The sequence below is a fragment of the Sesamum indicum genome, linkage group LG3, assembly GCF_000512975.1.
Source record: "Sesamum indicum cultivar Zhongzhi No. 13 linkage group LG3, S_indicum_v1.0, whole genome shotgun sequence".
Classification (NCBI taxonomy): domain Eukaryota; kingdom Viridiplantae; phylum Streptophyta; class Magnoliopsida; order Lamiales; family Pedaliaceae; genus Sesamum; species Sesamum indicum.
In genome coordinates this window covers 13401221-13414109 of record NC_026147.1, presented here as the reverse complement: position 1 = coordinate 13414109, position 12889 = coordinate 13401221, and the positions used below count along the sequence as shown (strand labels likewise).

The 12889-nt window shown below is 37.3% G+C and overlaps 3 protein-coding genes across 3 annotated transcripts in view; 1 reads left to right on the top strand and 2 right to left on the bottom strand.

Moving 5' to 3' along the window:
• LOC105158509 (protein FRIGIDA) overlaps nucleotides 1–3653 on the bottom strand; it is a 4880-nt gene extending 1227 nt beyond the window's left edge. The window contains 2 exon segments of the mRNA XM_020692538.1: nucleotides 1–160; nucleotides 2611–3653. The exon segment at nucleotides 1–160 is cut by the window's left edge and continues 16 nt beyond it. Coding sequence (XP_020548197.1) covers nucleotides 1–160; nucleotides 2611–3196 — 746 coding nt within the window. The 5' untranslated portion in view covers nucleotides 3197–3653.
• Nucleotides 4561–7762, bottom strand: LOC105158265 (cytochrome c oxidase assembly factor 5). Its single transcript, XM_011074954.2, has 3 exons — nucleotides 7596–7762; nucleotides 7255–7359; nucleotides 4561–4905 (listed from the first exon to the last, which is right to left on the bottom strand). The coding sequence occupies exons 1-3, from the start codon at nucleotides 7662–7664 to the stop codon at nucleotides 4864–4866; spliced, it is 216 nt and encodes a 71-aa protein (XP_011073256.1). The 5' UTR covers nucleotides 7665–7762; the 3' UTR covers nucleotides 4561–4863.
• On the top strand, nucleotides 8103–11985 carry LOC105158264 (ACT domain-containing protein ACR11-like). Its single transcript, XM_011074952.2, has 10 exons — nucleotides 8103–8709; nucleotides 9454–9511; nucleotides 9600–9725; nucleotides 9887–9981; nucleotides 10584–10668; nucleotides 10769–10828; nucleotides 11134–11189; nucleotides 11304–11409; nucleotides 11519–11587; nucleotides 11683–11985. The coding sequence occupies exons 1-10, from the start codon at nucleotides 8558–8560 to the stop codon at nucleotides 11743–11745; spliced, it is 870 nt and encodes a 289-aa protein (XP_011073254.1). The 5' UTR covers nucleotides 8103–8557; the 3' UTR covers nucleotides 11746–11985.

The window sequence follows — 12889 nt, the reverse complement described above, 5'->3', positions numbered from 1 at the left end:
CCCTGTGATCCTTTTTTTGGCTTCTTCCAAGATTCTTTAGATTCTCGTAGAAATGATGTTAAAACTGTTTGAGGGTTAAACCTCTCTTCTAGTCCAAAGGTATAAGCAATATCAACAGCATCTATTTCCATTTTATTCTTTATCATCCCCTCCACTGTTTCTGCAGATGTAACAGTAGATTTAGACTATGAAATTAATAACTAAACAAAAGGGTTGATTTACAAATCAAAGAAGAGTAACAACACGGCATGGCTAGGTAATATTGACTGCAAAATAATAAGCATGGACATGTGTGAGAGCAGAGGGGTGGCTTTTTATGTGCTCCAACCTTGCTTGTCCATTCATGGTTATGACATATTAAGCTATCAAAACATGTGGTAAGACAGGTCGGCAATGCTTAATATAAGAGGAGAAGTTTGAGCTTCCTGTTGGCAAGTTACTGTGATAGCTAACTGGCAAATAAACATAATGTGTCCTACATATAGATTCAAAAGGGTTCACAAATTAGAAGCACTGAGGAAACTCCATGAAATAACCTAATAAGATCCTTACTCCATGTAATATACCATTGGAGATTCTATCACCATAAGCCAAAGAAAATGACAAAGTTAAGATCAGCCAAAAAGGAAGAAAAGGAGTATGGCTCCAAATGAGGGAAGGAAGGATTCAGATTGCAAAAAGGTGGTGTTGGAATATTTGCTGCTTTTTACCCAATATTATGGCCTGTCTACCGCCTTTTGCCCAATATTATGGCCTGTCTGCTGCTTTTTACCCAAGATTGTCAGCAAATAAGATCACATACAATATCAATTGGTCCACCAAATTAAGTGATCCGAAATCAGAGAAATCTAAGCACAAAAAAGGAAAAGGAGAAGTAAAGAGATGATGACATAATCTTATATATAGTTCCCTGTATGACAGATTAAAAGCAGGTCAAGAAACATAGAAGACACCTCAAGATGTGGAAGCAGCTAATGAAGTACGATAACAGAAAGCAGAGTGAGAAGAATGCAGAGAGCAAAAAGCTATATAATGGAGCCACACTGATGCGAGGCCGAAAATTTTGATAGAGAGAGCCTACCATACTGAAGATATTTAAGTCCTAGAGCATAATGAACAACAACATGCTAGTCACAGCAAATTTGGCTGTTATATGAAGAAAACACATCAAAACGGAAAAATGATCATACATAAACGTTGATAAATTGCCAAATTTTTCATGGCTGTGCTTTTTGTTTTTAAATCATTCTGCATATATAGACACCATCCCTGGTTCCGATTCAAAATTTATTATATTAACTGGGTGCTCGTTAAATTGTTCTTGATTCTATCTACAACCTTCTCACATCCCACTTCCCGAATACCGAGAGAGCACCTGATAGATTATCATAATTAACTTTGGGTCACAGACTCACATGAGCATGATAGTTAAGTGGACAAGGCAGTTCAAGTCCCTTAGACTGCCAAACACCTTAAGGATCTATATTTTCATTTTCTACTGTATGTTTATTCTATTTCCTAATAAGACCAAAACTGAAAAGAGCATAAAATTGACTTATCAACCTCCTCATCCAAAGGTCAGTAAACTGTATGCTCTCATACGTCAAAACAACAAGGTGTACCAGAATAACAGGTACATCCCATCCCATCCCATACCGTATATTTTGGAAGATTGTGTTGATACAAGGCCTTGATTAGCTGTACTTGTCTAGATAGACTACATTCCCCGTCTATTGGCTGGTAGTTAAAAATGTCAACATTGTTGGGCGTTTGACCTGGACCCCAAGAGACGACAAAAGTATGGGCCCATGGTACTATCCGATTGAAAAGTTTTGAGTAGTGGATGGACCATGGGCAACTAACTGCATTAGAATGTTTATAGAACTGTGGTCTCCAATGGGTGAGGGAAGGTGTTGGATGGCTTATAAGACCTTAAATAACTCCTACTAGCCAACATGGGTGTAAGAATTCTATGCCAGTTGGCTAGCACACAACCACGTTTGACAAGATCATTTAACTCAAGTTCTTATGCAATGACTGAAATGGATAGCCGGATTATATAAGGGACCTCTAGGATTCAATCAAGTTAAATCCAGTTAAATGCACGATTATGTGTAAGGAAAGTTCTTAGGACTTATGGAAAGTCAACAACAATATCAAGATAATAGAAACAGATTCTAGACATTCTTCTCCCGCTATACGAGAGGTCAGGACACAAGGAAAAATAATAGATCCGCACAGGATTGCCAATGCCTCTAAACCAAACTTTGGCCATTAAGATTCTTAGCCCTTATGGTAGCTAAACCCACTACATTTTAGTACTTCGAATTTTCGTGTAACCCAAAGTCTTTCTGTTGATTTCATTTCCAAGTAGATTTTCTATTTCCTCATAAGTTAATGTAGACCAAGTAACCAACAAGTGAAGCTTAGCCTATTGCATGGCGCTTTCCAGTAAAATAGTGTGAATCTATCAAAAATCAGATGCAGCGGCAACACAAACAACAATCAGACAATGTATAATTAAAGCTGACAATGTACAGTTAAACAAGGACGACATGCTAGATACGCAGTCCAACATGTCCACCAAATTCAAAGAAAAGAAAGCACCACCTGGAATTTTCTTCATTAGTGTCTGAGATTTCTGTAGTACTCCTATGATCTCCTTTGCATTGGCAGCAATCACCAAATCCCGGATATCCTCCCTCTTAAATGAGGCTGGGACCCCAAAACAAGCAACAAACAACAAAAGCCCCCTCGCATCGATCTGGCTAGCCTTGGCCACACCCCCTTCAAACACCAACCTCTTCCGCCACGCCAAGGCTGCTGTCTCTGCCTCCTCCCTCACTGCCTTCTCAATATCCAACACCCCATTATCATTTTCATTGGTAATATCCATCCCCATCATCAATAGAAAACACTCCAATATCAAAATTGATGCCTCACGAGCAGGAATCATTGGGGAGTCCCTAGTAAATGCCTTACTCCCCTGCAAAAAGAACTTACCCAAACATTCCAAAACAAGCTTTGGCGGGTTTGGCGCCAGTTTCAACGCCTTTGGCACTTCTTCCCGCAGCTTTGCGAGATGAGATAAGTTAGAAGCCAAGTATTTCCGAATGCCACGGCTACACATCATTTTGCAGAGGCCCTCGAGCTCCGATTTCGGCGGATTCTGCTCCTGTTGCTGTTTCTCCAACATTCTTTCCTCACACACATCAAGATTCGACAACGACGACGGGGCTACTGAAGAAGTACCCTGTGGGGTTTCCGGCGGCACTTTCGACAAAATAGCGACTTTGATGGAATCGAGGTGATTATGGAGGTCTTCATAGCATTCCTGAAAAGCCGTAATAGCGGCGGAGAGACCTTTTAGTTCGGAGACCGAATTGATAAAAAGCGGGGGCGATGGCACCGCCGGTGTAAGGGTTTCCAATTCTTGAGACTGAGGAGGGGTGTCTGATTGATGAATGGTCAGGGATGTGAGGTCTTGGGGTTCTTCTGGGGCTGGAGGGACGACGGAAGGACTAGCCTCCGCCGTGAGGGTTGGCGGTGTAACGGCTGGCAACGGGGGGTAGCCATAGGAATTCGAAGCAGATAGGCCCCAGGTTTGTTATGTTTAGGAGAATTTGTGTGGAAAAAGGGACTAAATAAGCCCTAAATTATTTCAATTTCTTTTATAGTAAATTATAGCTACCTACCATGCAATTTATCAATATTACAATTATTTCATACTTTCAAAAAATTATAAATATTTTTAACATTAATAATTTTTTAATAAATATTCTATTATAACAATTTATTGTAAGAAGAATTTATAAGTATAAAAATGTCTATAAATTTTTAAATAACAAAAAATGTATTTATAATATAATTTTAACAAGTCTTTCAAAAAATTCGTTGTAATTTATTTTATTTAAATATAAAAAAGAGTCCTAAATATCCCTTTTTAGGGCTCTTCTACTAAATTATTTTAATATTTAGAATATAACAAATATAAATACTAAACAATAAAAATTTTAAACAAAGTCTTTTAATTAGAATTTAAGTTTTAGAAATAATTTTGTCAGGAATAATAAAATTTTATTATTATTTGAATAAATCAGAGAATTAATAAAAATGAAATATTTGTGTGTAAGAGAGAGAGAGTTGGAGAGGGAATACACAAAAAATAAATTAGAAATTAGAGAAGGTTAAAAAGTACTAAATTAAATAAATAGTTATTAATACCATAAAAGTTTTTTTCAATTAAAAAACTATAATTATTTTTCACTAATTTGAAATTTGTTTATAACATATTTCACTGAAATATGTTATAAAAGATATTGTCTTTGTAGTTTTAATATTTAGAAAAATAAGAGTAATTGTTTTATATGCGGTATTTTAACATGACTTGTTGATATATCGCTACATTTTAAAAAAATATAGAAAGGTAATTTGCATATTTACAGTATGTTTACAATATGATAAATTACATTTCTCGGTTGATATACAACAGTTGAAGTAATGAAAATTTGTGAGTCGATGCTATCCAATATAAACAAACGTTGGGTGCCACATGTTGAGGGTGTTTTATGTCCTTTGTGACGGACATATGTTCGTACACCCAAAGGTGTATGAGAATTTATTTAAACAATCATAATCATTTATATATGAAAAATTCCGCATGTAAATGATTGTAATTCTCTCACAACACAACTTGAGTTCCCACGAAAAAGTTCTCCACTCAGCAATCTGTACATTTGAGAAACAAAAGAGATACATTCAGGCAAAATCAGTTGGTCTCCTTCCCCAGGATTCAAGTGGTGGAGTTGAGTTTTAAGTGTCAAATTTCACTACTGCTCACTGAATAGGAATAGACCACAGTTGCTAGTAACCCTTGTTTCCGCGTATTCTAGCTCTCATGTCAACCTGCGAAGAAAGCAGAAAAGACCACGAGTTATAGATTTTAAAGGTGTTGACAGACTTGAAATTATCTCAAAAACCGAAAAATAATCAAACAAGTAGTTTGGCTAGCTTATGTAAACGTAAGGAAATGAATAGCTCATATTTTACAACCGGAAGCAAGCAAACAAAGGAAGAGAAGTTCTTCAGGTTTTCGTTTGAAGGCCATCCACTTAAATAGTTCACTAAATGATCAGGACACCTCGTACACGACCAGATCAGCACGGGGAAAAAGAGAAATTTTCACAATGTAATTCTGTTTTTGAGTTTGTGTCAGAATCTAATTTAACGTTATGGGCACAAAACTGTAATCAGACTGATGAGAACTTGGGGAGTGTTAAAGAAGTGGCAATGCACCGGGAGGTTTTATTTCAGGGTTAACATATTGCTCAGCAGTCAGCTCTCAACTTTCAGTCACTATATATAATCCACAGAAAGTAATCAAGCGCCATCCTCAATTTTCAGAATTTTAAAGATGAACTCCTCTGTCAATTCCAGCAGTGAAACAAAGTCTTACTAGCATTAGGGATACTTGCATAAACGCTCCACCGGCACAGGCGACCCTGAGTCTGTAGAAGATGACCAGTGTCTTCCAACTGTATGTATGGTGATCGAACAAGCAGTACAACATATAGTTCGACCTTTACAGCTTCATCACTCAGACCAGTCCTCTTCAGCCATCATGAGATTTCCCAAGCTTGAACTGAACTAGGAACAACTTGATGAACCTTGTCCAATGTACACGTCCGTATGAGCATTTTGTACATGTATAAGCCCTTCAAGGATTGATAGGGTCTCACTACGAAGGGTCCCCCTAAATATAGGCATGGTCTAGATCCAACCATTTCCTGAATGAGACCCAGACCCAGAAAAGCAGAATATCCAGCAAAAAGAATACTGCTAAAGATTGATCTCTCTTAAGAAATTAAAGCCCACCGATGATACATCCTTCCCCTCTTCTTGCTAGAACCACACTAAGCCTAGGCCGCCACATCCTCCACCCGCCACTTTCCCATGTTCATCTACATTGGCCTCTACATCTAGCCCAGTTGTTCCTCACCTACCAACATCTCTGTGCATCAAGGCACTTAATATTTCCCCCCCTCTCTCCACACCTACCTATTTCTCACTCTCTCGCTATACATTTCTTGATGTAAGGAATCTTTCGACAACCAACAAAAACACATAAACATATGAAATTTAAGCACCAGGCCTAGGTTAATTTGGGTCCAAGTAGAAATGAGCTTCCATATTTATGTCCAATCGCAGGCCACATAACCATCCAAAGTTATGTAATGTGAAACTGCAGGATAAGGAAGCAGCAGAAGAAAGAATCTTACAGAAACTTTGCCAGAGCTTGATTCTTGGGATCAGCTAATCATTTTAGTATAGTCTCAGACAGTATCATAAAGCTGCAGAAAGAACTTCTAGACAACCAACTTCTCTAAACCTAAAAAAGTTGCTAGGTTTACATCTAATATCTTCTAGCGAGAGGGAAACCCCTAGTACGGTCACCTCGGCGGTCACTGAGACCCATTGTTGAGAAGACAATTGAACAGTTGGGGAAGTCATCTTTTAAACAAAGATATAATGCATCTTGCCAACAAACATTCTCGTAGAAGCTAAGCAAGTAATTTCAACTTTTTAATCCATATTTTCTTCAAGTTGCAAACTCAAAACAAAAGTACTTGGCTTTCAAGTGTGGCTAGAACCTTTTACACATTTAATGGAAATCCATGCAGTGTTCTTGCATCAAATTGAGCAAAGATCAGTAATTCATGAGGCTGCTAAGAGCTGTCCATTAACATTTTTTAACAACAGCAACCAATGAGCTCAACAGAAAGTTAGAACCACAGTCACGTATAGAGCCAATAATTGTTAACTGAGAGCGGGTTTGAGAGAACAGCAAAACGGCTACTTTATTGCTTCAAAAAGTCGGAAAAGAGATAACTAGCTGTCTACTTCTCTAAAACCTCTCAAAAGGGCCAAAACTAAATAATAGCAGGAAATGCTCTCTTTTGAAGATTTAATGCAGACCAAAAGTTGCAAGAAACTTGAACACATAAGGCAAACAAATGAAGAATCAAACACAAGCAGGTCTCTACACTCAATCAGGGGAACTTAACATATCACTGGAGAATTAACTGTGATGATACTTGAACCGGAGTAACAAGAGTTAATTTACAAATAACAAGTATATAGATAGTTTCTTCTCACAACACTAGTTATAGCTTTCCTTCTCCTCTTTCACTCCAAATGAAGAAACCACATAAATCTGGAAACAATCAACAGAGAGGGAGAAAGAAGAACACATGCCTGTCCTCTCTTGCAGTTGAAATACGTTTCTCTTAAGCCCACGCACTCGCTGGAAATTTTCGGCGCCTTCTCTTTTGCACATTCTCTGTATGGCCGGTTCTCCACCTACATCAATTCATTCTACCATGAAAATTTCCAATTTTTAGAATTTAAACCGCTAATACTACAGTTTAATCCAAGGAAAAAACTTCAAAAAACATATATTTCAAGAAGATGGGTCCAAAATCTCGGCATAATACTTTCATGGCCAATCTTACTTCAGGACTTTTATGCTAAACTAACAATCAACCAAAGGCTAAAAGAAAAAACAATCAAGAAACAATAAAGGGTCTCTTGCACACCTTAACACAATCGGATTCGCTAAGGCACTTGACGAGTTCCATAGCCAGACCTTTGCAGGACTTCGCCATTTCTGATCTCTCTCGTTCTTTTATTTCTCTAAAACCTGTGTAGACTGTCTTCTTCTCTGGGTTTTTCTAGTTTCCTCGACATGGTTTATTGGGCTGTGTTATTCAGATTGGATTTGATATATCTTATTGGGTCTTGGCCCGTTTCTAGTTAACCTTTGGGCCCGAAAGTTCATCAATACAGGTGCTTCCAGCATTTCCAGGTGGGATACTATAAAAAGAGCCAAATGTGTCAATTTTTAACCAGTAATGTCGCTATTGAAAAATGAGATGAGATGGTAAACCAAGCAGGGCCATTGGATTTTCATTTTCAGATAAAAACTGAAGACTCCATCGTCCGTTCCCCAACCTCTCTTCTTTTACTTTTGATATTCTTGCTCACTGGGTTCGCATAAAGATTAAATTTTTGGCTCTATGGATGGATAAGCTGGTAGATTCATTTTTTGAGGCTAAGCTTTTTAGCAAAGACAAGAAAAGAAAGAAAACAAAGAGGCCCATAAATTCTTTATCTTTTTGTGTGAATATTTAAGGTGCGATATAAATATCACACAGACAGCACGCTATAAAGACAGGTTGAGAGTTGATTCCATGAGAAATGGCGGATACTACTAGAACAAAAACATTAACCACAACTACAAAAAAAACAGCTGCTTTCCTTGAAGCCAAATCCTTTTCCTCTAGTACCCACAAATTCACTATCTGCTTTTCCCATAATTCCCACCTCCTTATTTCCCCATTTTTCTTCAACTTTTTCTTCTAACAGTGGTTAATGAAGAATCCCTTTGAGTTGGAAAAGAATCCCATTTATCAAAATTGAAGCTTTTGCTGGAATTTTTTGAATTTTTTCTACATTTTTATTGAAGCAGCAGATTTTTTGTTAACATAGAATTCAAAAAATGGCTGTTGCTATGGCTTCCAGTGGGAGTAATTTTGGGCTCTATGGCAACTTGAAAGCAATGGAGAAGCAACCCAGTTCAAGGGCAACTACTTTCATATGCTCTTTTGGCTTGGATCCAGTTCAGCTGCCATGCATCATTCCCAGGAGGAGGTAATTCATTTATCTGTCTCTCTCTCTCTGTTTTTTTTTTTTTTTTCTAATTTCTAATTCATTTATCTGTTGAGTGTATATGTATATGGGTGTTGATGTATTTGACCAATGCTTGCTACGAGATGATGTATTAATGTTACTATGTAAAATATTCGATTAGATTTGGACCCTCTTGAAGATTTGAGTTTACTCACCTCATGTCTTTAATCCCAAAGTGCACTATATTGCATATGAGCTTCATTTCTGTTACGCTCTTTCATTGTTTGAAATTGGTTTGATTAGTTTCAGTTCTTAGGTTAGATGTAATAGCTGAAACTAACGTGTGTTCACAGGTGACATAATTAGTACACTTTTGATGATAAACACATTTCAAGATCTTGCACAAGATTTTATTGTGTTTGGCTAATAGGAATTTTCAATTTATTCTGTATAAAACCACATTAATTCAAGTTGCATAGTAACCAATACTTCCAGTGTCCATGGATAGTTGACTTTTTGCTATATTGCGGCGTATCCAAATGCTGATGTTAGATACCTAATGTAGTTCCTCCAACTGGAGCTTAATCTCTGGCTGGCTGAATTATTCGTTGAACTGAGTAAGTTCGGTCGGCGCAATCAACTGTAGAAGTACAGTTTGCTGATTTTTGTTTACGCGTGAATGTAAATTTCACCGGTTATTTGGTTTTTTGTTCAAGTACATGTTACTTGATTGTCGTTTTATGTTCTGCTATTTCTACGTGTCAGCTTATCATCTTCAACGAGTACATTTATATCAAAAGCATCACCAACTCCAGCTGTGGAGGTAGCAAATGTCGAATAATGCTTTTCTTTCCAATTCAAATCACTTTGTTACTCCTAATTTTACCTTTCATCGCTGGAATTTGGAACAGAATGGAAGTAGTCAGGAGACTGATGCAGTTCCGACGCCTATTGTTATAATAGATCAAGATTCAGATCCAGATGCCACTATTGTCGAAATCACCTTTGGGGACCGACTTGGGGCTCTCCTCGACACAGTATGACACTTCTCTATCTAGTTTCAAATTCTCATTTCTTGTTTCCAAATACTGAGACTTTTCAGTAGCTGGAGTCAAGAAAGATCTAATGTTAGATTATCTGCGCTAATATGCTAAAGAAATTCAGTGATCATTTAAAGATTGCTGGTAATCCATTTCAGATGAATGCTCTTAAAAGTCTTGGCCTGAACGTAGTCAAGGCAAATGTATATCTCGATTCTTCTGGCAAACACAACAAGTTTGCTATCACTAAAGCGTAAGTTCCTGCTTATGCTACTTTCTACATTTCTGAGCTGTTGTTTACTAATTTAGGCATTCTGTTTGATTTACAATATTGTGCTTCTCTGCTAAAATGTGTATCGAGGAAGTTTGGTATATGAAAGCAATATTCAGAATCATTGCGAAGTCTCTTTGTCGCATGCTAAGGAAGGTTTCAGATAGAACTTCATCAATGAACTTTGGTCATCAAAGGCAGTTTATCATGAATAGTTGAATTTTGGTTCTTGTCATTTCTCTGTCCTTATTTTCATGAACATTCCCGTGTTTAGAGTACATGATTACAAGCATCAAAGTCATATTTTCTCAACTTCTCTCCCGAAGCTCTTGCTTGTCAAGAATAGAAGAAACTTGTTATAACTTAACCATTATTATTGTTCAATTAGTAGTCATGTCAATAGTGAAGAAATAATGCCATAGAGAACTTGGAACTATTTATTTTGAGGCCATGCTTCAAACCTGATGAGGAACTTTTGTCTTATACATGATTTTTCTTATTTCGAAATTTATAATCTAAGTATCATTCGCACCATATTAAGCTGTTTCTCTGTAATTTTTGTTACTGCATGCGCTGGTCTCCAGTTCAACAGGGAGGAAGGTTGACGAACCAGAGTTGCTCGAGGCAATTCGTTTGACAATTATCAACAATCTGCTCGAGTATCACCCGGTATTCTTCCTATCTAAGTCCTTTGGAGTTGTGTAATCACTGATGTGATACCTCTTTCAGCGGGTTTATCTGCCTTAAAAGATGTTGATTAATTTTTCAGGAGTCAAGTTCTCAGTTAGCTATGGGGGCTGCATTTGGCGCGACACCACCAAGTGAAAAGGTATGATCCCATTGCTTCATTCAGTAAACAAATCTAGCTTTAAACATTAAAGTTCATTGACTAAAAGCTTAGCTCATAAGGAGTACAAATAAAATTATGGAATGGCTCATACAACCTTGTAGGCAACAAAATGGAAATCCAAGCCAATCTATCAGTTATTCCCACCTTAATGTGACTGATTTGTATTCGTATAATATCAAATTGATGCTAAATTAATGTTATAGGGTAAGTTCAGACCATGATACAAAAATGCATTTTTAAATTCCATGTTATTCACTTGTTAGTCATTCACACGTTTAATGCAGGTAGATGTGGGTGTAGCCACACATATCCATGTCTATGACGACAGTCCTGAACAAAGGTAAAGCGAATAATTTGAGAAAATCAGTGCTCTCGTGAGTTGATAGCTCAATCCTCTTTGGAACTCGCTTGTTAAAGGGTTGAATCTTGAAACACAATTTTTCAATTTTTGCAGCCTGCTCGTCGTAGAGACGGCTGATCGTCCTGGATTACTTGTGGATCTTGTAAAGATCATAACTGACATAAATATTGCTGTTAAATCAGGAGAATTTGATACTGAGGTAAAGATTGGCTTCATACGATTCACTACCTCCGCCTATTTCTTGGGTCTCATTAAATTGTAGAGCAGCTTAATTTTGTTGCTTGAAAACATTTCTTTTTCGCATGCAGGGCCTGTTGGCTAAGGCAAAATTTCATGTAAGCTACAAGGGCAAAGCCATCATCAAGCCTCTTCAACTGGTACACCACTTCATCACCCAAGAATTTACCAGTCATAGTCTATTACATCATGCTTTGTCGAATCAGTTTTTGACTAGACTTGTAAAACACGGCAGGTTCTTGCAAATAGTCTGCGGTACTTCTTGAGGACACCGAGCACAGAGGAAGGGAGTTTTTGATACATCTGCGGAAGATTGCCGTTAGTAAAACCTTCTGTTCAAGGATGCATCTTTCTGCATATTCTAAGAAACTCTTTATCTAAAAAGATCGCTGTCAACAGCGAGAAGGATGCTTCCAAGCATACTTGTTTATCAGCATTGTCGTTGTAATGATATCTGAAAAGTTGCTACTCAACATGGCCAGATTAAGTTCTAAAAGTGACATTCTCATCACAAATGGAAGATCCATTTTTCGAAATATCCTGCAATTGTGCCTTATTACTTGTGGTGCAATGCCTCAGAAAAGCAAAAAGTTGACAATCAAAACAAACATCTCTTACAGAAGCTACTAATTTGAGACTCCAAATTGACATTTCACCATTACAGGTAAGAGGAATTCCAAATGGAACTCCACTAGACTCTGTGCTCCCTTCCTTCATACCATTGCTGGTTTCTTTCGTGGAGTCCACTGTATGTGACATGGTTTATGTAAAAGGAAGTTCTTGTATGCAAATGACCAGGCCAACACTTGTTGGCACAACCGGTAAGAACGAATGATTTTCAATTATTGGGTTCAATTGCTTAATTGTGTTGGCACGTCAATCGGTAAGAACGAATGATTTTCAATTATTGAGTTCAATTTCTTAATTGTGTTGGCACCTTCATGATGGTGATTGGAGTTGAAACTTTCAAAACTATAAAATATCAAAGTAGAGGGGAGGAATGAGTGGCTAAAAATTCTCATCTACACAAAGTGCAGTGAATGAATAGTGATGGACGCAAAAGATAAGGCTGCACATTGTATTTTGATTTCTTACCTCATTTGGCAGCACATTTTTGTTTAGAATATGCTTAGGAATGATGATGCAAAAGAAGAGGATAAGGAGGCCATGACGGAGATTTATATAGTCCACAGGCTTTGGGAAGAGGAATAAGCCTCCACTTTATCCCATCCCATCCCATCATTTTGTCAAAAATGAATATTCTGCACAACCTAATGTCATATCCAACACTTGATCATTTTTTTTTTGGTTTCTGTCAAGAATATATTCAAGTGAAGAATGAAGAAACTCAACTGTTAGACCACTGTACTGATAATAAAATTAAATCATGTTGGTTGTGCGATTCGAAATATATGAATATAATATTTTTTATGTTCAATTCA

What these genes read in the sequence shown, in the direction of transcription:
- LOC105158264 (XM_011074952.2), top strand. Translation starts at nt 8,558, where the DNA reads ATGGCTGTTGCTATGGCTTCCAGTGGGAGTAATTTTGGGCTCTATGGC. An exon ending in TTGGGGCTCTCCTCGACACA is followed by an intron (nt 9,726 to 9,886) that starts GTATGACACTTC and finishes AATCCATTTCAG; the next exon opens with ATGAATGCTCTTAAAAGTCT. An exon ending in GACGACAGTCCTGAACAAAG is followed by an intron (nt 11,190 to 11,303) that starts GTAAAGCGAATA and finishes CAATTTTTGCAG; the next exon opens with CCTGCTCGTCGTAGAGACGG.
- LOC105158265 (XM_011074954.2), bottom strand. Translation starts at nt 7,664, where the DNA reads ATGGCGAAGTCCTGCAAAGGTCTGGCTATGGAACTCGTCAAGTGCCTT. An exon ending in GCGAATCCGATTGTGTTAAG is followed by an intron (nt 7,360 to 7,595) that starts GTGTGCAAGAGA and finishes GAATTGATGTAG; the next exon opens with GTGGAGAACCGGCCATACAG. An exon ending in TCAACTGCAAGAGAGGACAG is followed by an intron (nt 4,906 to 7,254) that starts GCATGTGTTCTT and finishes CTTTCTTCGCAG; the next exon opens with GTTGACATGAGAGCTAGAAT.